General features: G+C 38.8%; 1 protein-coding gene across 1 annotated transcript in view; it reads right to left on the reverse strand.

Moving 5' to 3' along the window:
* Positions 1–21,321, reverse strand: part of ZNF804B (zinc finger protein 804B) — a 502,873-nt gene extending 481,552 nt beyond the window's left edge. The window contains exon 1 of the mRNA XM_065884313.1: positions 21,214–21,321. Within this exon, the coding sequence (XP_065740385.1) occupies positions 21,214–21,321 (108 nt within the window). The remainder of the gene's footprint in view (positions 1–21,213) is intronic.
* Between the last annotated feature and the right edge of the window lie 1,777 nt (positions 21,322–23,098).

Raw genomic sequence — 23,098 nt, forward strand, 5'->3', positions numbered from 1 at the left:
TTTAAAGTTTGACATATTAGCCACACGATTATTGAGTTGAATTTTGAAGCGTGAACAGCTCAGTGATGATCTGTAAGAAACAAAGAAAGTTCTTACCTTGGATGTTTAAAAAACATCCAATGTCCTGGTTAAAAACCAGGACGTCATCCAAGAATGTACTCAATATTACTTTTTTTAGAAAGATGATTTTTATAAAGGGATAATTTCAGCAGTTCCTGTATTCCTTTCACCACATACAGAGGAAGGTAATTATAGGTTTGACGTTTTCACTTTTGACCTTCTCGTATAAGTAGCAGAAGATTTTAGAAAGTGAGTTTAGGGCTTTCATATAATATTAAGTTAAAAAGAGTGTGATGTTTTCCTCAAGAGTTCTCTTGTCCATAAAAACTGCTTTGGAGGATAATTCTTAGGAGGACCACTCACCCATGTCTGTTGCTAAAGATGTTTACTCAGAGTATTTTATTACGTCAGAGGAGCTGGAAACCCACAGCTTAAGGTCGGCGTGTTCTACTAACAGAAGTGCCATTTCTTATCTCTGGCACTACCTGGTTCTTCTTGCTAATATTAACCAAATGACAGTTGGATAAGCACAAGTAATTAGTTTATGAATGACAATAAGACAATGTTTTTCCCTTTTGTATTTTTAAGAGACACCAAAATATCTCTTTAATGAAGCTCTCAGTTGATTAATAGGAATAAAATGCTTGCATAAATAGAATTATGTGCATTTTTGGAATATAATTAAAGACATGGGTAGATAGGTAGATAGATGACAAGAGAGATCAGTGTGTGTGTGTATATATATATATATATATATATATATATATATATAAAAACCCAAACTAGAGAAACCAATTAAGATTCATAAATCTGCTCCCAATCAAGTGAGAGAACCAGGAATTTAACTATCAAAGTTTAACAGTGTAGTACAAGAAAGGCTTCGTATAAATAATGCAGATCATTTCTCTACCAATTATGTCCTCCCTCACCCCTACTCTGACTCCCATCTGAGAAGCTCTGCATGTGGGTCACAACTGTGTGACCCTGTCACCCTCCCTTCCTCCTAATCTCTCTCCTTCTGCTCTATTACGTGCACACACACAGCATACAGCCTGGATCAGTACTATCTACCGGGAGCAGAGAAAGCCCATATATAAGGCAGCAAATGATGAAGCTGAAGTGAGAAGCAGACATGAGTTGCCTGGGAATAGTGGAGAGATAGAATCACTTCAGCTCCTGATTCCATTTCCCAGCCCTGGATGAGGCCTGCTGGCATCTTCTGCACCTGACTCCTTCCAATAATTTCTTCTCTTTTGCTTAAGTCAGTTAAAGTGGTTTGGCAGGGGTGGGTATCTTTTTCCCTCTTGAAGCAAATAATTCCTTATCAGCCTGACAAATATTTGTCAAAGCAACCTACTCACACAGTGCAAAGAGTTCTCAGTTTCACATTAGAAGATTCATGTTCAAATCGCCTATGTTCTGCTGGCTGACTGTGACCTGGAGAAAGTTATTTAACCTCTCTGGGCCTCTGTTTGCTCACCTATAAATTGAATGAGCACCCAAATATTCAATGAGATAAAATACACATGAAAATAACCAGCAACTCAATAAGTGTTTGTTGAATTCATCAGAGTTCAGAGTGTGCTCTGAAAGTTTGCCGTTTCCATAATGCAGTTATGACAAGGGCATGAGATGGTTTGAATTCTGACCAACAGCTTTGGGAGACCTCAAGAATGTTGGGCCAATTAGTCAAGCTGTTGATACATAATGCTTCCACAGCAAGGATCCAGTAGTCTAGAGATATTCTAGAAAATCTCCTAGCAGGGTAAGCACAGAGTAAGTGCTCCAGCAGGCTTTCGCTGCTGCTCTTAATATCCGCGGGAAGAATCTGAGCTACCCTTGGATAGATGTTCAAATACCAACTCTGACAATTGGTCCCTGATCAGTTCATTAACTTTTATTAATGTGTGTTGTGAATACCCAATTTATGTTCTTCAAAAATAATGTGAACATTTAAAAAATCACCCACCATTGTAATTAAGTGGCTTAATACATTTATGAAGGAATTTTTAAATTATTATTTTAAAGAGCTCAAATTCTAACAAGATGAAGATGGACTTATGTTGGTTTTATGGGTTTTTGTTTCCATTATATGTTTCTAACAAAAAATTGGCTGCTTAATCATATGTACCCAAAGGAAAAAGGTAATAACTCCACTGTGCCTTGTCACCTGACATACATAAATTGATGTTTAATATTCATACCTATGAGCAAAATTAGTATATGACAAAGTAAGAAAAAGTACATAACAATAATGGAAGCAATATACACATTTTAATTTTCTCCTATGGACAGAGATAATTTGGGGTTTTCACCTTGAAAGATTATAATGTTATTTGCAATTTATGTGAGATAAAATTTCGGAAAAGTGCCTCACTTTTTAATTATTACACATTATTAGTGTCTTTGGGCTCCTGGAAAGTGCTTTATAGTTTTGTGTAATTGCCAATTACAAGAGTTTGCACCATTAGTTCCTTACTAAAATCTGAACATTTGTTAATTATACCTACACATTGCTGTACAACTGAATATTTTGTCAAATTTTTATTTACATTTGTCATATGTGTAGATACTCGAATTTTACTTTTTAGTTAATATTTTCATTTTGACCCATTCTAATCAACTAAGATTGAATGAATGTGTAAAAGAATGACCAAGGAGATAAGAGTTTCACTGAATGCCTACTAAGCCCCGGACTCTGTGGCATCCAGGTGCTGTCATTTACCTGCATAAAGAAGAGACAGGTCCTACTGCCAGGAGACTCAACGAAAGAGAAACAAGTACGTGAGTCGACAATTAAAATGCCATTCTGTTGTAATAAATGAAAGTGAAAATTGTCATGGGGGCATAGGAAGAGAATAATCAATTCTCAGTCAAGTGGTTTCACACCTGAGCTTTGGCTTCTGAAGGTCCTGGGTCCAACCACAGCTCTCTGCCCCTCAGTAGCAGATGGAATAGTGCCTCCATCTTAAGATTGTTTTAAGAATTAAATGAGACAATGTGTGAAAGGCTTGTTTGGGCACAGTATGTCTGATGTAGAATAAGTGCTCCCTACCTGTTACTACCATTGTGAACGGGGCATTTGACAGGTGTCTGAACTCCAAGCAAGCATCACAGGGGATTCCCATAGGAATTACCAGTGAAGAAAGGAGAGTGAGCAAGTCATAACACCCTCCTCAGCTCTGGCCTCTGAAGTTCTAAATCCAAGGAGTATTGGTAAGTTCACATTGGTTCAATAATTCTACAACGTTAATGTGTACAACAAACTCGGGGGCTGCTTATTTAACCTGCACATCCAGGCCCCACCCAAGGCATTGTGATTCTTTAAGTCCAGTGTAGAGGCCTCAAATCATTAGTTTAACCCCATTTAAACAACAACAGATGAAGATGAGCTCTTAAGGCCATTCTCGCTTGAGTTTACTACAAGTAACTAAGTTGCCATATATGACATGTAATTTAGCAGTCTTATTTCCCCTCTCTATCCTCCAGAATCAGGGGAAGCAACATACATATACCAAGAGTACTTACTATTGATTGAATTTAAATCAGCCTACTTGATGGCCTTTCTCTAGAATATTCAGAAAATTTTTGAAAAATGAATCATAATCAGAAAAATGAGAAAGGTCCTCTTCTAGAACATATATCATACAGGTTTATTTGTTTAACGTGTGTGTTTCCATTCTAGGCTGTAAACTCCATTGGAGCAGACAACGTGGGTAGCTCCACCAGCTAGCATAAATGCCATACAGTTAATCAAGGATTATTTTATTTTCAGGAAAATGGAAAATGCTTGCATTCAAGAAGGTAGGAGTGGTAGGAAAGTTGGAGGGAAGGGGTAGATTGGAGAAATATTTAGGAGTTAAAATGAGTAGATTTACCAATCTGATGAGGAATTAAAGAAAAAGAGTCTCAAGATTCAAGCCTACACCGTTAAATGAAGATGATGTCCCTAACTAAGAAAGCGTGCACTTTGTGGAAGGTTAATTTAGTTTTGGATATTATGTGTTTGAGATGTCTATGGGAGATAATAACCAGTGAATAACCACAGATGCCTATGAATCCAAAATTCTGAGTTGTGGTAAACAGAATAATGGTCCCCATAGATGCCCACGATCTAATTCTCAGAAGCTGTGAATACTGTCTTACATGTCAAAAGGGACTTTGCAGATGTGATTAAAACTAAGGACCTTGAGATGAGGAGAGGGGCCTGAATTATCCAAGTGGGCCCAATCTAATCCCATAAGTCCTTTAAAGTACAGAGTTTTTTTCCAGCTACAGAGAATCAGAGAGATGGCAGCAGGAGAAGAACTTGCTGGCTTTGAACATAGAGATGGGAAGCCATGAGCCAACGAACACAGGCAAATTCTAGAAGCTGGAAGAGACAAAGAAATGGGCTGTCCTTTAAATCCTCCTGAAAGAAAGCAGCCCTACCTACACCTTGATTTTGGCCCAGCAAGACCTCTGTGGGAATTCTGACCTACAGACCTGAAGAATAATAAATTAGTGTTGTTTGAGGCCACTAAGTTTGTGGTAATTTGTTACAGCAGCAATAGGAACCTAATATCCATAAGGTCTAGGCTGAACATAAATATCCTTTGGATTTCTATATAACAGATAAAATATAATTTCCTCTATTATTTAATGCCTCTCCCTCTTACTTTCTGCAATCTTGAAGAAAGTGGTGTAACTGCAGTGCTCAGTATTTCTCTGTTGGCAATCAGTTCTATCCTCATCACTCCTCTCTCCTTGGGGACTGGAACCCATAAACTGTGCATCCCAGAGCTCCTTGCCAGCTGGTTTCTGGTTAGGTCTGCCAATGGGAAGACTGGTGTCAGAGTGGAAGCGAGGAAAAAGAAAGCCATGATTTTCCTTCTTTGGCTTGTCCAGCCACCTTGGCACTTAGCGCTCACGGGTTCTGGTACTGGTGGCGGCAGCACCAGACAACTGCTGGCCTCTGCAGTAGCAGCACAGTGGCGCCAGCAGCCTCCAGTTGTAGGCACCAGCCACTCAGGCAGCAAATCCACCAGCCCCAGTGGGACTGCAAGCTGTTGGATGACTGCAGAGCAGTGGTGAGGTGGTGGCAGAAGCAGCATCACCACCAGTGTAAGGCTTGTAGGGTTTAGGTACCACTTTCTCCTTTGCTCCTCCAACCCTAGAGGCCACAGTGATTTCCTGCAGTTACTAACCTCTGGGTAATAGCATCTTCCCCTTTTCTCTCCCTCAGCCTTTTCAACACATTTGTAAACAATTCCTTGCATTGCTTCCCTCTGTTGAAAAGCTGAGAATGGTTCTGTTATCCTGACTAGACAGATACAAATGCTTTTTTGCATCATGAAGTGGCAAATGAAACAAAATGACTGAATATTTTCCAAGCAGAATGTATGTGCACAAAAGCTTATACCTACACATGGACCTTAATATTTGCTCATAATGTGAACATAGGTGTAACATATACAATCCTCAGTTACCTAGTATGTCCTCACTTCAAATATTTTACTATTAAAGCAGGTTGTTATTGGGGAGAGAAAAATACGTGATTGGTTCCTTAGAATTTTCAAAGGCAGTGAAATAAAGATATTTAAACACAGTAAGAGGGTGAATACTTATCACAGAGTTAGTAGTTTTAGATTAAATATCTATCTGTATGGAAAGGAAGAGAAAAATTCCTTCCACATGGCAGCAAGATCGTAAAAACAATTTATCTGCTTAACTCAATTTGCTTTGACAAAAACAGGACAAATGGAAAAGCCACTTCAAATGTATCCTTGTCTTGAATTAAAGCTGTATCAGGAAAGTAGGGCACACTGAGCATTTTCATTGTGAAAGTTGTGAAAACCCGGGGTTTCTTTTTGCAAGTGTTGCATTAAACAGAAAGCTAACCGGCCCCCACGCCTGTACTTGTCTTCCAAGAAAACACAACTACGGTAAAGAGCCATCTTAAAGTACCATCCAAAGCAGCAACAGTTTCAACAATTTGATACGAGTGCTGAGTTTGCAGTAGGTGCTTAGAACACTTTAAGGGGTCAAGGAAACCTGGTCGTAACAGAACAATCCACGTGCTCCAGGAGTAACCATCGACTGTCTTCATTTCACGCTTACTATGCACCAGAAAATTTGCTAAGCACTTAGCATCCATTTGCTCACGCACATCTTCCAATGGCCCCGTAAGGCGAGTAGCATCACCAATGAACAAGCTGTGGCTCTTAGTACTGAAGTAGTCATACAACTAGTTAGAGTTAGAGTCAGAGGTCAAACCAGTTCAGTCCAACTCAAATCTATATGCTTAACCACTTCTCTATACTTAACATATGAAGGGAAAATATCCATGCTCTCACCTTAGAAGTGTGGGGTGGAGGAGTAAATGCATAAAACAAGGCAAAATATGTACACAGACGGCACCGTAAAGCCCTCCTCACATCATGGTTTTTTTATTTTAAATTTTTGATATAAAAACATGCAACCTTTGTCACCATACAACACTAGAAGGGATACATTTTTAGTGGCATTTCAGAGATCCAGAGAGGTACCTCATCTAAAGAAGTGACTATTACCTTGGGTCTTCAATGTTATTATATTAATGGTGTCTAATACCTTCTGAGAAAATTTCCCTAACAAAGACAAAATGAGATTTTATAATTGATTCAAAACATTCTAAAAACCCTCCATTTTCTTTTGCTTTCTGGATACAAATGTTATCTACCATGAAAGCAAAAAAACCCTCATTCGGCCAGACCACCCCCAGTTACTCTAAAACATCAAAGAGGAGTATTTTGAGTGAAACTTAAATCATAATATCATTCTTGTGTGCAAATCTATAAAGTTAATTCTCAATTCTTCTCTCTTTATACAGCCTAGGTTTTTTTTTTTGTGTGGTACGCGGGCATCTCACTGTTGTGGCCTCTCCCGTTGCGGAGCACAGGCTCCGGACGCGCAGGCTCAGCGGCCATGGCTCATGGGCCCAGCCGCTCCACGGCACGTGGGATCTTCCCGGACTGGGGCACGAACCCGTGTCCCCTGCATCGGCAGGCGGACTCTTAACCGCTGCGCCACCAGGGAAGCCCTATACAGCCTAGTTTTAATGGACTTACACAGGAAACTAAGATTAATGATGATTCAACTCCAGTACTCTTATTTTCTTGTTTATAAATCATTTATGATTTTTGTTTGTAACAACAGCAGAAAAAGCCATGGTTTCCTCCTATCTCATGTGGCACAACCCACAGGAAGTAATTAGAAGTACTCATGCCAGGACCACAGACTGTTTAATTCTGTACTAAGATTAAAAGCCATATTTCTACCTAAGACAGTTTCCTTATTTCGTTGTTACATAGCCTACAGGAGCAGACGTGGTTGACCCTTACCTGCCAGTCCTGCCTTGTCTTGCACCCCCTCAGCCCCTCAGCCCACATGCAAATCCCAGGCCTGGGAGTCTTTCTCTGGGTCCTGCCTTAGGGCTCTGTGTCAAGATAACTCCTATTCATTCTTCATGTCTCAAATTAGCCATCATTTACTCTGGGAATTTTTCCATGGTCCTAGCACTAGGAGGGTTATCCCTCTTTAGAATCAGTTACTTTTTCTTCAAAAGAACTTGTATATTTATAACTAGGGGTACTGTGAAATAAACATCTGTTTACTGCCTATCTTCATTCTCTGTCTGTAGTCTCCACTGGGAGAGATACCATGTCGATTGTGTTTACCTCACTATCATCAGCACCTTGGACAGTGCCCAACATGTAGTAAGGGCCCCAAATCATTTGTGAAAACTTAGGATCTGAACTCCATCAGCTTCAAGGCAGAGCTATAATTGCCCTGAGAATTTTCCACTGGGAACCCAGGGTGACAGGTGTGTATATCTTCCAAGCAGGATAGCATAGAGCCCTTCCAACCAGAGTCCTTTAGGTCCTCCTCGTTCTCTTGGGGCCTTCCTCTTGGTGGTCTCCACTCTCTAGGAGCCCCTAAAGCCCTTCCAAAGCAGAACTTTGAAGTAAGACTCATCTTCACTGCTCCCTTCCTATGCTTTCATTTCCTCAGTGGTCTCCTTTTTCTTTTAGGGACCTAACACCTGAGGTATTAGGTTATGAGAAGAATCTTTTCCAGGTTCTTTATTCACATCAAAGACTAAATCAGTAGCAGGATGAAGAGATGTTTCTTATGTATATTTGCAGTTAGCAGCATCTAAATTGAAACGTCTGGCATCGGCCACTAAGAACAGAAGATTCTCCAAAGAATAGAGACAGGACCTTCTCTATGGGGGTGGCCAACCATGCCTCCCCCACATACAGAACCTCAAGGGAAAGGGAGGCACTCAGGCCCTCACACCACCACATGAAGCCCTGTCTAGTGCTCTGATGCTTTCTCTCTTCTAGGGACTATGTCTGCCACATCCCCTCATCCCTCAGCTGATTATACTTTCAGTGCTGGCCTTGTAGGCTACATCCCACAATAATGTCAGCAGGATTACAGGAACCCTGACTTCAATTGCTGTCATTTCCTTGGTCAGCCGAAGTTTAAAAAAAAAAGAAAATTTACTAAGATCCAAAGGAAAACAAAAGGACAAAATCATAAAGCCTAGAGATAGAAGTTTAGAATTGTCTAGGTCAAAATTACTTTTAAGCTCTGACCTAAGTGCTCAGTGCCATGGGCCAACTGAACCACATTCTCTGCTCATCCATTTCAGATGCCCCCCCCCCACCTTCTTTCTTCTGCTTTATCCAAAGGAGTTTTGTCACTTACCAAAGCTGGTAGGTAGAACTACTTCCCAGGAGTATTTGGTGCATGAAAAATGTATCTTCTTTTCCCATAGTGTGATTTATCTTTCAGTTTTGCTACGTGGCTAATAAGGGTTGGGCAAATAGCAGACCCTTACAATACTTGTTAAATATGATTGGATGAATGAGTGAATGAATGGCTTTGACTCCTCAATTGAAATGTTCTTCTGTTTTCAATTCTAGAAATCTTAGGCTTCTCCCAGACCAGGCTCCTCTATCTAGATTTCTGTCCCACACATTGGCTATTTCCCATCAACTCTAAAGTCTCCTCAGCTCAGGAAAAAACTTGAGCTTCCTCGAGTTTATTCATGAAGGTGTTCTGAAATCCCAAAGTCACCTTAAAAACTGCAAACTTAGAGTGAAAGTAATATCTAATCAATGTCTAGTGATGGAATTAACTGGCAATGTTGCAAATAGTTAATTGAGTTACTCTGCGTAAGATATATGCATTTTAATTATGTTTTGGAAACAGCGGCTACTTACCCTTCATGGTCCATCTAAGTGGTATTCAAATCATAAAGCTCCAGGGCTTATGCCCAGATGTGTCTTCCCTGCCCAGCATTCTTGCCCAGATACAGAGGAAAAGGAGGAGGCTTTCACTATTCAAGAGCTTCTCTCTCCCTGACCTTTAGCCAAAGGTTCCATCTATTTTGCCTAGCTCCTAAGATTTCCTTTGAACAAAGAATACATGGAAAAATAAAACAACAACTACAGCGACATGAAAACCACTGGTCAAACATTAATGACTTGTTTCCAAACAGTTGGGCAAGAAACTGTGAGGTTGAAGGTCCTCCCATACTTCATCACACCCAGTGCTCATCACAGTCAGAAACTGAACCTTAGAACTAGCCTTATATTCATGACTTAATGAAGAATTTAAAACTTTGTGTTCCCAAATTTTTGTCACACAAGTAGATCAGAAGTTGTATTCCAGTTACTGTCTACTGGATCTAATTCTAGGATCTGCAGATTAAGTGATGCTTATATACTATATAAGTCCACGTAAGACCACTCCCTATGAATATGTTTATGCCAATTATAATTTTTCTCCAGTTATGTGTTCTCACCTATTCTGTTCCTTGTGGAAAACTGATTTTCTCTATCACTTTCAGGGGTGGAGTCTATTCTGATGATCACAGAGGACGGAACTGAGTGTGATTTTTTAAAAAATTTACAGCAAAGTGACACTGTTGGAAGGAACACATAAAGGAAAATGTATTGCAGTTTATTACTTTTCCTTTATAATGTAATTTCACAAATCTTCCTTCTATAATCATAAGAAAGCATCATCAGTGATCGTCACTAAAACTTCTTCCAGCAACGTGATGCAGAACTCTTGAACTCATACCATGTAGCATATGGATATTGGAAGACGAGCATTACATTTGATTGAAAATACACGATCAGTTCTTTAAACATATTTAAATTCATTTAATTTAGGATTAATATAAGCATTGTTTGGGTTTTATCTATAATCTCCTTGGCAATAATCCTGTTTCCATAGTAACACAAACTTGTATTTTACCTTTGTGTGTGCGTGTGAAATTTTAACAACTTTTGCAATAAAGTTTACACATCATTTGCACATAACTTTCATTTTTTATGAGAATTCCAAGCTAGAGGTTTCTTTCCTTTAATCATTTACTATTTTTCCACTAAATACATAATTCACATCTCCCCTCGAATAACGAAAACTCAACAGAGCCTTTCCTAACGACTCTCAAGAGATATCAAAATCTACATGACGGTCAGATCTTTGAATTTCAACATGTACTATTAAGGGAAAGATAATGAAATACTTCACAAATGTCACCTTGGATATAATCCCTGTGCTGTATTAGCATAAATCCATTCATACTTACCGAATCAGTATTCTTTTTTCTGGAGATAATTGTATATTTATAAAGCATTCATATTTAAAGTTACAAAAGAAATGGTGATTTTACAACAGGGGTAATAATTACAAGAAATTCAGATTTTATTACATGCTGTGAAAAACAAAAATGATCCAATTTTAGCTGACTATGGATTTATTGAAGTCAAGTAATAAAAAGCCTGGTTCAAGAACACTAGTTCATAAAGAAAAAGTATATCATCATGAACAGGAAAGTAAAACGGACATAAATGTAATTATCTTCTTTTGTTCATTTGTTTCAACTAGTTAAGTTAGCTGTGGTCAAAGTGAAGTAGGACAGTAAGCAGATGAAACACTGTCTAGTTACCTATCCCCACCCAAAAAGAGGGCCTTGTTGTCAGTTGAGCTGCAAGTACATATGTTTTTTACTACATCTCTTTTTTTTTTTTTTTTTTTTTTTTTTTTGTGGTATGCGGGCCTCTCAGTGCTGTGGCCTCTCCCGTTGCGGAGCACAGGCTCCAGACGCGCAGGCCCAGCCACTCCGCGGCACATGGGATCCTCCCAGACCGGGGCACGAACCCTCATCCCCTGCATCGGCAGGCGGTCCCCCAACCACTGCGCCACCAGGGATGCCCCTACATCTATTTTTAATATCATTTAAAAAAAAATAAGGCAGTTTATAATCTGGCATTAGCACAATAGTTGCCTTTGGGTTGGGTGGTGCTTGGTAAGGGGCACGCCTGGGGCTACCAGGAAGTTGTAATATTCTATACTACATCTGAGGCATTAAAAAGCTGTACACTTATGATTTGTGACAATTTATGTATTATATTATTCTTCAGTACAAAAGTTAAAAAATAACTTTCCATTTAGATACCACTATGTCTAGAATAGAAAATGGTGAAGATTTCATGAAATTATAATTATTATTTCAACTCATCCCATCACTTTTTATTTATAACTAGTTTTTTTTTGCCCCCTAGGAAATTTTCAGATATCTAAATCAAAGACTAAACAAACTAAGAAAGATAGCATTAAAATGTGCCTTTAAAATGATCTGGTTTTGTGTTCTTAAGTTTATCTTCTGTATAAATGATGTATACAGTGTAAAAGGGAACTATCTGGAAAAAGTAGACATGATTTGAAAGTGTGGATGATATTTGTCTAAATATATGAAAATATTTTATTGAGTTTACCACCTTTCAAGACTATAAGAAACATCAGTATATTGTATTTCAAAACATCTATCACCTTAAAAAGTGTAATCAAGCATTTTGAGTTGTACAAAGTTCAATTAATATATAAGAAAATAAAGCAAGTGATGTACATGGAAGAAGGTTAGTTAGTTCTCACAAATTTTTCAGTCCTTTAATGAAAAATCACCAACTCTCTCTGAATAGTTGAAAGGATGTTAACACTGAAGAGGTTGTAGATCTATCCTTTTGCTTCCAAAGGGCACACTGAGGACCAGTGAGTAAATGGAAGGAGGCAGAGACATTTGGGGAGGGCAGAGGAGACATAGCGTTAATTATACTAGTCTCACTAGAGGATCAATCACGTTGGTGAGCAGAGAGGTCCCCTACCACTGGAAATGTTCACCCATGTTAAGAGTAGTTGTGTTAGTTTCCTATGGCTTCTCTGACAAATTACCACAAACTTTCTGGCTTAAAAGACAACAAATTTATTATCTTATAGTCCATTAAGTCAGAAGCCTTACTAAGCTAAAATCAAGGTGTTAGCACGGCTGTGACTTTTCTGGAGGCTCTATGGGAAAATCGATTTACTTGCCTTTTCTAGCTTCAAGAGGTCGTAAGCATTCCTTGGCTTGTGGCCCCTTCCTTTATCTTCAAAAGCCAGCAGCATAGCATCTCAAAGCTCTCTCTCTCTGGCTCTGACACTTCTGCCTCCCTCTTATAAAGGCCCTTGTGATTCCACTGAGCTCACCTGCATAATCCAGGAAAACCTTCTCAACACCTTAATTTAGTCACATCTGTACAGTCCCTTTTGCTATGTAAGTTAACAGAGTCAAGGGTGTTGAGGATTATAATGTGGACATTTTTGGGAAGTCATTATTCTGCTATCACAGTGCTCTATTAAAATATATACAGGGGGAGGCTAAACCAGATTGCTAAGAGTCCTTCCAACGTTTATATCCACTAAAGAAGACAAAGAAGTCAAATATTTGTTAACAACTGTAGCAAAAGAAACTGACCATACAAAAGACCTGATTCTCTCCACTCTGGAGACTATTACTATCTTTCTGTATGTCCACTGGAGGTGGCTGGATATTTTAGCTAAAGTTCATTGTTCAGAAGAAGTTCAAGCTTCTTTTGTGAACAGTGACCATATCCTGACTAATCCAAGACAAAAAAAGTACTAGCAAAACCTTGCTGGAAAGTGTGTGACTGATAAGTTGGAGAGGGTTGGCAATTATGCAATAACCACCCTGTAGCTGCTCCAGGATGGTGCTTTCTCAAGGGATACAGTGGCCAGTGATCAGGAAATTATTGTCTCTTTTTCAAAAGAAAGAAAAATGAGAGTGAGAAAAGGAGCAATGGTGTGTGAACCACTATTTTTCCTCCTTACGACACACTCCTAAATAGGAAGGGAATGGTCAAGTTCCTAACTTGTAATTCGTTTCACAGAAGCTATTAAATATGTGCCAATGAAAAATATGGCTTGACTAACTCAGGTATGAATTTCATCCATTTATATATAGCCAATCTTCAGCCTCTTGTGGCCTTTAACAAAAGATGTTCAGAAACGGTTACATGAAATAAAGCACTCTGCAATTGGGAATAATAGGAAGTATTCAATTATACTTGAGGCAACTGACCAAAGGATCTTGGTAGAATTGAAAGTAAGAAGGATCACCATGAAAACAGTGGCCACTTAATCCAGTAGAACAGTTTGCATTCTAAAAGATTCTGACTAACTACTTGGGAAAAAAATTCTCTAAGGAAAAGTTTTCTTCTTGGAGCTACCATCAGGAACAAAGGGAACATATTTATACCAGTTAAATTTCTATTGAAATCCTTTTGTTTTCTATTGAAATCAATAATAAACCAGAAGCTGTGCTTAGCTCTGGGGATATAAGGACAATGGCAAACACAACCCCAAGGATCTCACATCTCATGGCGAAATGGAGACCAATAAACAAACACAATTCAGTGATTATCAAGGCAAGCAATGGATGTGACTAGAGCCTGAAAAAGAAGCACTTGACCCATGAGATAAGGGAACTTCGAGTAGACTCACATGAGGACCCGACTCTTTAATTAAGTCTGAAAGAATTATATAAGATATGTCCCAAAAATTGATGGCAAAAAGAGGATTTGTAGCAGACAGAACAGCATAGGCAACGACATAAAGGTCTATAAACACCTATCATAGTCAAGAGCTTTGAGTAGCTCAGTATGGCTGGACCATAGGGTCAGGTGGGAGAAAAGAGTTAAAGCTGAAGAGGTAGGTGGGGGCTAGATCATGAAGACTCTTAGATATCACCCAAGGACTATGAACATGTTCAGATACTAAGAAAATACGTAGTATGGACACCTCTTTGTCTCTTGACTTCACATTTAGATGAAGCAAATCAACAGGGAGGGTCAGATTTCAGTGAGCCTCCTCCATCCCCTCCATCATTCAATAAGGCGTTCAATAGTTATCTTCTCTTTAGAATCTGGTATTTATATCATTCACAAAGAGGAAATGCATATCACCTTTGCTTGCCAAGGAACATGTTAGGGAATATAATTATTCATAGCAAAATGGAGATCTGAAAAGGACACATGTGGGGGGAAATTGACGGTATTTTTCTGTCGCTGGGAGGTAACATGAGACAAATGAAGTGCTGTGTAATAGCTGTGGGAAAGAGGGCAGGGGAAGAACACTGGTAGGAGGTGGGTTCTGAATGGAGATATGGGGGAAGCTCTAAATTCTGAGCTAGAGATGAATGTTACGTGTGGATGGTGGACAGAGAAGGAACCTGCAGGCTTGGGTGGGGCAGCAGACAGAACGGGGTGTCTCTCACCATTTGCAGGGGCCTGTGCCTCTGGAGTTCGAAGTATATGCCATCATTTATACAGGAACCAAAAAAGATGCTGGAAAAAAACAGTAACCATGCTAATGAAAGGAATACGGATCAATGGCAAGAAGAATAACGGGGAGGGAAAAGATTGTTTAGAAAAACAAAATAAATTGGCAGTACGCGTTTCAAAATAAACTATGTTCTGCCTCTTACACCCACACAAAAGTGAAAGCAAACTTGCCAAAAGGAATCTGCCAATTCTCAAAGCAAAAAATTGGCAGCCCTAATTATATTTGCCTCAAATGAACAAAATGCATCCTCTCCAGGAATCACGCTCAAGACTGTCCAGTCCAAAATCCTGAGCAGCATCCCTATAGCTGGAGGGTCTATATTTTATTATTTATTTACAGCCTGCGTCCTTTCACAGCAGACCTAAGTCATCGAAAATAAACTTTATACATTAAAACAATAAATATAAATTGAAAAGAATGAAAGTCATGGAAAATAAAATTAAAATAAGAGCTAGACCGGGAATAGGAGACGAGTAGGGGTGAGGACACCATGCTGTTTTGAAGGCCAACGTCAATCCCCATCACGTGTGAAGCACACATTTGTCTCTGGGTTTCCCAACAGCCAAAGAAGAAAGGAAATATAGTTAGCTCTATAGCTTTCTTTACATGTGAAGGAAAATTACACTCAGTTTTTTAGAAGTTAACATTTAAATTTTAGGTATCAAACTTGAATGAAAGAAGCGTTTAGTTCAATGCATGTTATCAGGGGTCCATTTCGGGAAAAGTAGGATCATTAGTGAATATTTTTTAAATCCCTTTCCATTTTAAATACTGTATAATATTCCTTTGCATTTTTGTCTCCAATAAGCTAACAATGTCTTAGTTACAACTGAGAATGCTGTCTAACCATGGAGTAATTCATCTTTCCACAGTTTCTTTTCACGTCCAATAAGTATTTCCAATGCAAGAGAGGCTCTGGAACTCAGTGATTTATATATTCCTATTATCATCATAACTCTACACTTCATGAGAACATATCAAATATTTAATTTCTCTCTCTAGACCTTATCCACTAAGTAAGCCTGATTTACAAAATCTATCTACAAAAGGCTGCCACCTGTCATTTTATAGGAATTCCCTGGAACACTGTATTTGTTAAAACCAAAAGACCTTTTCAAACAAAGTAACATTTTTATTTCAATTTTGATTCAAATTATTTTCTACAAAATATGTACATATGTACTAAAGAATTATTCTGCCAATGTGTATTTTGACAAACCAAATTCATACTGAAATGCACTTCATAAAGTTATTCAAGATGTATATTATTCTTCTTGATCTTTGCTCCCAGTACAGCCTTAATCCTACTGACATCTCAAACCCTATTAATATTTAACACATGGAAAGTATGTATCTTAGTGCATATACATTATATAACAAAGATTTCACAGTTACAACTAAGGCTAACTTCTTTTAAAAAACTACAAATGATTAAGTTCTATGCTAAATACCATCCCCGTTTAGCCTACACATGATGAAAATACATTTTATTTTGTTTCCAAAATATAGGGCAGAAACCTAAAATAGAGTTTATCTTAATTCTAAGTCTAAAAGAAACAAATCAAGAGACTGACTCGTCAAATTTTAATTGTGAAATAAATGTAGTATGAGCTAATAAAGTCACACATTATAGCACTCAAATACTTACTGAACTCTTCTTATCATGAAAACCTTCTGAAGTTACAGAAACATAAATTAAGTCCTAGAAAGTTGAGACTTATTTTGGAAAGCATAATGCCAACTACAGGTTTCCAAAATCAGTTAGTTGGGGGAGAGAAGAAATGGGTTGAAAAGGCAACTAGAGGACAGGAGACTGCTTAATACAATACTTGACATAAAGAAAACATGCATTGTAAGAATTGTAACTGAGTCTTCTTTACTGAAAACATCTGAAAGTTTCAACATAAAAGGCAGTATATGTATTCATGAATTAAAGAAGAGGAGGCAGGTGCCTTCTCTACGGGAGAGCATATCTTCATAACCATATTTGGTACATGAAAAGTGCATCAGTTTGAGAGCATTTTTGGATGTGTTTAACATGTACTTATTAAGCATAAGTGAAATACATGCAATTATTATAGGCATTAGAAAAAAGAGCAAGGTTGTAACTGCACTCATTTCCTCATAAGGGATTCTCTGAATAGATACATCCTCAAGGTAATTAATCTTTTCTAGAACTTCTTTCAATTATACATATACACTGATAATTTTTAAAAGAGAACTTTATAGAATTTTTTAGTCCATTTAAAATGCTTGTTTGTTTGTATGCCACCTCCTTCAATTAGGTAATTTAGTCAGATATATAACTTAGAATAAGATCACTAAACAAAACAAAATAAGTAAGCAACAACATCCAAGGACCCTGATCTGTTGCTGAGATGAAAATCCCAAGAATTTCCTTCACATCAAATAATTCAGAGGAAGACAACAGACATTCCCAGAAACAGATATTCCTGGTGTCTATCTATAGTGTTCCCAGGAATAAGCACTTCTTAAGAAGTATCACTCTAATAAGCTAACCATGTACCACAGATAAAATATAAAAAAGTGATTATCATTAACATTTAATCACTACACATCCTGAATGATAGTCTTAATACTGACCACACACAGATTAAATAAACTGTAACAAACCACACTTGTCTCTAAATTTGAGATGATATTTTACATTACTTAAGATAACTAAGAATCTATTCAAATATATTTTTGACACTACAAGAGGATATTACTTGTTTATTTGAATTCAAACATGGTGGTAAAAGAACTTTTAAGTTCCTGGATTGTAAGAAAGTTTTACCTTTAACATATCTGACAGTAAAGATTATAACGTAATATATAGGTAACTTCCTATACTTGAGTACTGGTAACAATGTGTGTATCTACATCTCTATCTATGTGTAAATACACGCACATGTGTGTATGATTTTTAAAGTCATCATTCATTCATATTATAGATTTGGAATATGGTGGGGGATAAATATCCTAAAATGTGGGAGGGTATAAATTTACTTTCTAAAATTGAAGACTTACCAATAAGCACTATGCAATACTCTCTGTCACTTTTCTTTAATCTATCCCTGGATTTAAAGTATCATAAACTATCTCAAATCAATTATTCACATCCTAATTAGGATGAAAAGCAATAAGCTATTTTTTTCATACCAAGTCACCAAAAAGAAGAGAGATGTAACAGATAAGACATTTGCATGTTTTCACTTTGAAGATAGGAACTGCATTTCACTCTAGGATTTTCAGTTCACTGATCTGTGAAAACTGTTTGGGAAAACAATGCTTTATTTATTTCTCAAGTATCCCATTGAGTATTTACTGCAAGAGTTCCATATAATGAGTCAATGTTTTCTAAATGAAATTCTTTGAAATAAAAGTGTATATAAATATAATCATTGCCTTTTTTACTGTTAGTTTAATATCACGTGTTCAGATTCTACAGACGTGATTTGAACATGACAAATTATACAATTGCTTTAAATATATAACTGAAGAATTATAAGACACTGACATGTTAAATTCATATTATCCAGGTGTATTTATATCAGAACTACCAAAGAAGAAACTCATTATAGGAAAAACGAAGTGTGGTTTTTCTCCATTCTATAACAAAGTTACAAAATAGTCTTATTCAATAACTGTGTTATGCGCTACTTTTAAACAGCTCTACTAAAGCAGAAAAGTATGGATTAAAATAGGCAGAACACTCAGATTGAAAAAGTAAGAACCAAAGTTGAGATTATTGCAGAATTTAGTGAAAATGAGTTAAATCAGTGAGTCATACCCCAATCCATAATCCCAGATAAACTGAGTTTCAGTGACTGGAAATAACTAAGTCATTGACATAGAGGTCAATCTGAGGCCATTCTGGGAACTAAGTTTGGAAAAAAATTACTGTCAGAGTAGCTATATATTTTAATAAAAAATAAATGACTGTACACTATGGATCTGTGAGTTTAATATTTGTACTGATAAAAAAAATCAATAAACTTATGTTAACCTGAAAGTAACTTGGGGGGGTGTATTTCTGAATATTAAAAAAAAAATGATGTATAATCAGCTTTCAGTTTTATGCTTTGCAACTCATTAATGAAGAAGGCAAATATAAACTCATCTGGACCAGGGAACTATTACTTAAATTCTCAAGGGTCTATGGTCCAGAAGATAGTGACCTATTTCAATTTAGGGAGAAAGACTAAATGTTATGCAATGTGAATGCATTTCTGACTTAACAACCTGCCCGTGACAGAGAATGAATGAACATCAATTTTCACATACTGCTCATCTCATGTGAGAAACTTTTCAAACCTTGAAAAAGTCATTCAAATTCCATAGCAAAATGTAAAAGAAGACAAAATAAATCAGGTTTAGGAAATACCTACGCAGACTAATTCAGATATTTTAAAATGATGCAAATGTAATTTAAGTACAGTCAAATGTGTAAACACTGGAGAGAACAGCCCAGTGAATCAAAGTGTGGAACCTAGGTAAAAGTAAATGAATCAGTATTTTAGTGAAAACCAGCCCAATAATGAATAAGAATAGCGTCCTGTGGGTGTGAGCCTCTGGTCAGCCAGCAGGGCCATTTGGGTTATAGGCTGTCTTCTTACATCCACATTCATATGTCCAGTCCCTATGGGGTCACTCAGGCTCCTGGGAGATGAAGGAGCATAATGGGGCGGCAGGGGTGTGGGGTGGGAGGGAGGCAGGATACCTTTTGACCTTGTGACAGAAATTCCCTCTGCAAACCCTACAGATTTTGGAAGATTAACACCATGTTCTAACTAACTTAAATGAAACTAAACAATGTAAGAACTATGAAGTAATTCTCCCTTTACACTGTGAATGATTAAGGCACATATCCTGTAATGCACTACCCAATTCAGACTTCCACAACCAGAGAGGGGCTGGGAAGACAGCCACAGAGCTTATCAAAGGGTGGAAAAATATCTATGAGAAAGATGGAACATTCTCGGGTTGCAAGATGAAATGAGCTTAAAGAAAAATTTGAAGAATTTAAGACTGCTCTAAGGAAGATTCTGACAGCATGGGTTGTTAAACATTAAGGTGGTTTGCTGAGACTGCGGAAATTCTGATCCTGAGAATCTTTAAAAATAGGAAAGATTCAGACCAGCTGCTCAGAAAGATTGAATGTGGGCTTTATGCATCTAAAACCCTTCAAGACGCTTCTAACCCTGTGAAGTTAATTGTAAATGCCAATATAAACAGTATATTCCATCTTACACTTTTAATTCAATACTAAATAGTTGCAGGAGGTTTGCAATGACCTACTTTGTACAGTACATGAAAGCATGTGAGGCAATAGTTCTTCACAATTAGGAGTCCTAGTGATATCTCTGGGTACCTGCACTTTCTGATTTCAGATTTTTCATGCAAATCACATATAGCCCTTAATCACAGGTTTTTATAATATATTGCAGTTTTGAATAATTCATGCTGGTGAAACATTAAACCATGATGGAGAGAACCAAAAAATGAATAAATAAAAATCAGACACCTTCAATTTTCCCTCTTTATATCATACAAAACTTAAAGTACTAGTTTTCACCTTACACTAGAAAAATCGTTAAGTTTAGACCCTTAGTCACTTACTAAAAATCCAAAACTTTAAAAAATAAATCATGACTTTTTTTCTTGAAACAAATTTGAATCCTTTAAAAAAATGATTTATAGTATGTACTAAGGGATGAACTGACAATATACTGAAGTCATAGATTCTGGTCAAAATCATTTAACAAAAAATACTTACATCAAATAGTAAACTAAATTGAATAGTTTACTAAGTTAAATAGCAGTCACTCAAATTTGCACATGAATACATCTGTATATAGTACAAAAAACTGTCTAATTCATATTTTCACAAAGAACTCTTCGGCTTTCCCTGAAGAACCTACATAGTGAAGCATTAGATTTCATCATATCGGGATCCAACACTTTTCCTTTTGCCCGGACCCTGATGCAAAATGTTTAGAGTTTATTTTCTTATAAAGTAAATGCAGCATTATTAAACTAATCCCAACTGATGACTTCATGAAGTATGGTTATAAAGTGCCACTAAAACTTTCTATACTGACCAAATCAGCAGATTCATAACTTGACACAGCACACAGGAGCTACCTTCACAAGCCTGCACTTAACTGCATTCAGTAAATATTTGCATACCTAGCACTATAGATGCTAATGACTGTGTTGAAAATACACATGTAAACACACACCCCTCACTGTGTAACAGTCTGTCAATAAACTGTCTAAACAGACACAATATACCTACAGGCAAGGTAGCTTATCCATCACCCCCTCATTGTGCCAGGACAATATCTCTTTCTGTTTATATTGATTTTGAACGTGTGTGTGTGTGTGTGTGTGTGTGTGTGTGTGTGTGTGCGCGCGCGCGCAGGTTACCAGAGAGGGAGATCCGTTCTTGCAGAGGGGCCCTCTGAAGACTCCTTTAATGCCCCGGTAGTGCCCATTGCTGAGATGTCTCGAACTGATGACCAGGTAACAAGCCATGTGAGTTCCGGGCGGGAGGTATAGAGTCTCAACTCCTCACCAGGCGACCAGCCGTGGAAATGTGGGCTGGTTTTTCAGCAGCAACAGTGACTGCCACCTCCGGAGAAGAAGCGGCCAGCAGTAAGCAGGGGACGCTGCAGCCGCGCGTCCCCGCTCCTCGCCCAGCGCCGGGCTCCTGCTGCCGGCAGCAGCTGCTCTGACAGCGGCGGCAGCGGCAGCCACAGAGCACTTAGGTGACCCGGCGAGCCAGTCCACATGCTGCTCTGGCCAGGTGGCTGCTCAGCCGCGTACGGCGATATATATAATTTTAAGGACAACTTCCTGGGTCCGCTAGGGAATCAGCAAGTCCTCCTCTCTTTCCCTCCCGCCCCCGCCTTCTCACCCAGTGCGCGCGCAGGGGATGCTCAGGCGCGGGCGCCCAGCGTCTGGCCCGAGCGTCCGCGGCCCTGCGGCGCCGCGAATCAGCAGCAGCAGCCTGTGGGGGAGAGTGGCTGGGGGTCCTCGGAGCGCCAGGTCGCTGCCCCCCTCTGCAGTGGCGGGGAGGGGGGCGGGGGAGGCGACGGGGCAGGCTGGGGTGAGAGCTGAGAACTGGGGACGCGGAGACTTGTGAGTGGGAGCTGTTAGCGCGACGGCTCGGAGCCACTCGGGAGGCGAGAGGCACGCCCGTGGCTCGGCGTGGAGGTGACAGCTGCGGCGGCTGGAGGCTCTCCGGACTGCGGGACGTGAAGCCCCAGCATCCCGCCATCAGCCGCCCTGGCCCCCTAGTCCCTCCACCCGGTCTCTGGGCCAACTTTGCACTGTGCTGCAGCGGGCGGGATGACGGGAGGGCGCGGTGGAGGAGGTGCTCGAGAGGAGAGCCTTCTCTTTACCGTCACTCCCGGCTCTCCTTCAGCATTTCTTCCGTACTCCGGCTGACGGCGCCGCAGGCGGAAGCAACAGCTCCCCAGCGAGCTGTAAAGGTGTGCTGTGCAGCCCCAAACGGCAGACAGATGAGACGCGCTAGAGTGGGTAGTGGATGGAGGAGGAAGCAAGTTTTAGATAGAAAACTTGCGTAAGGAATAAGATGAAACATGTATACTTGTGCCTATCTTTTTTCCTATCTATCATCTATCTATCCTTTGATCATCTATCTCCAGAGTTATAAACATTCGCTTACAAGTCTTTCTGTTTCCTTAAAGAGGCAGATAGTTTTGGTCTATATAGGACATTTGTGTCTTCACAACCCCCAACAGTCACCCTTCAGAAGTGTTGTTTTTAATGGACTTTATGTCATTTACTGCAAATAAAGCCACCAGGGAGTGAGCTGCACTGAGAATTAAAGACGTGCAGAAATGTGCTCTGAAAGAAGGAAGCCCTCACAGCTGACCTTACAGGGTTGGGTGTAACCTCTCTCACCCCCTCACCTGGTCTGTGCTGGGAGAGGATGAAAGGTCACCTCCCTTCTTTTGCTTTAGCACTGGAATTAATTTCAGTCCTCTCCCCAGTTTTCTAACACAATCCTCATTTGCATCCTGGTTGACATTGAGGACCTCTCACAAATGACAGAAACCAGTAAAAGAAAGCACGTAATTAGAATTCTCCTATTCAGGCAACTCATAAAACTCTTAAGCAAAAAATAGTCCAATGAATACAACTTTTGTAACTACCCAATAAAGGCTTGACTCTCTGTTTACATTATTACAATAGCTTATATCCTTAATATTTTAAAGGTTTTAGATTGTCCTTTTCAAGTGTTTTTTTAAAGTGTTTACATACCAGAAAGTGTCTTAGTATATAA

The sequence above is a fragment of the Phocoena phocoena genome, chromosome 9, assembly GCF_963924675.1.
Source record: "Phocoena phocoena chromosome 9, mPhoPho1.1, whole genome shotgun sequence".
NCBI lineage: Eukaryota > Metazoa > Chordata > Mammalia > Artiodactyla > Phocoenidae > Phocoena > Phocoena phocoena.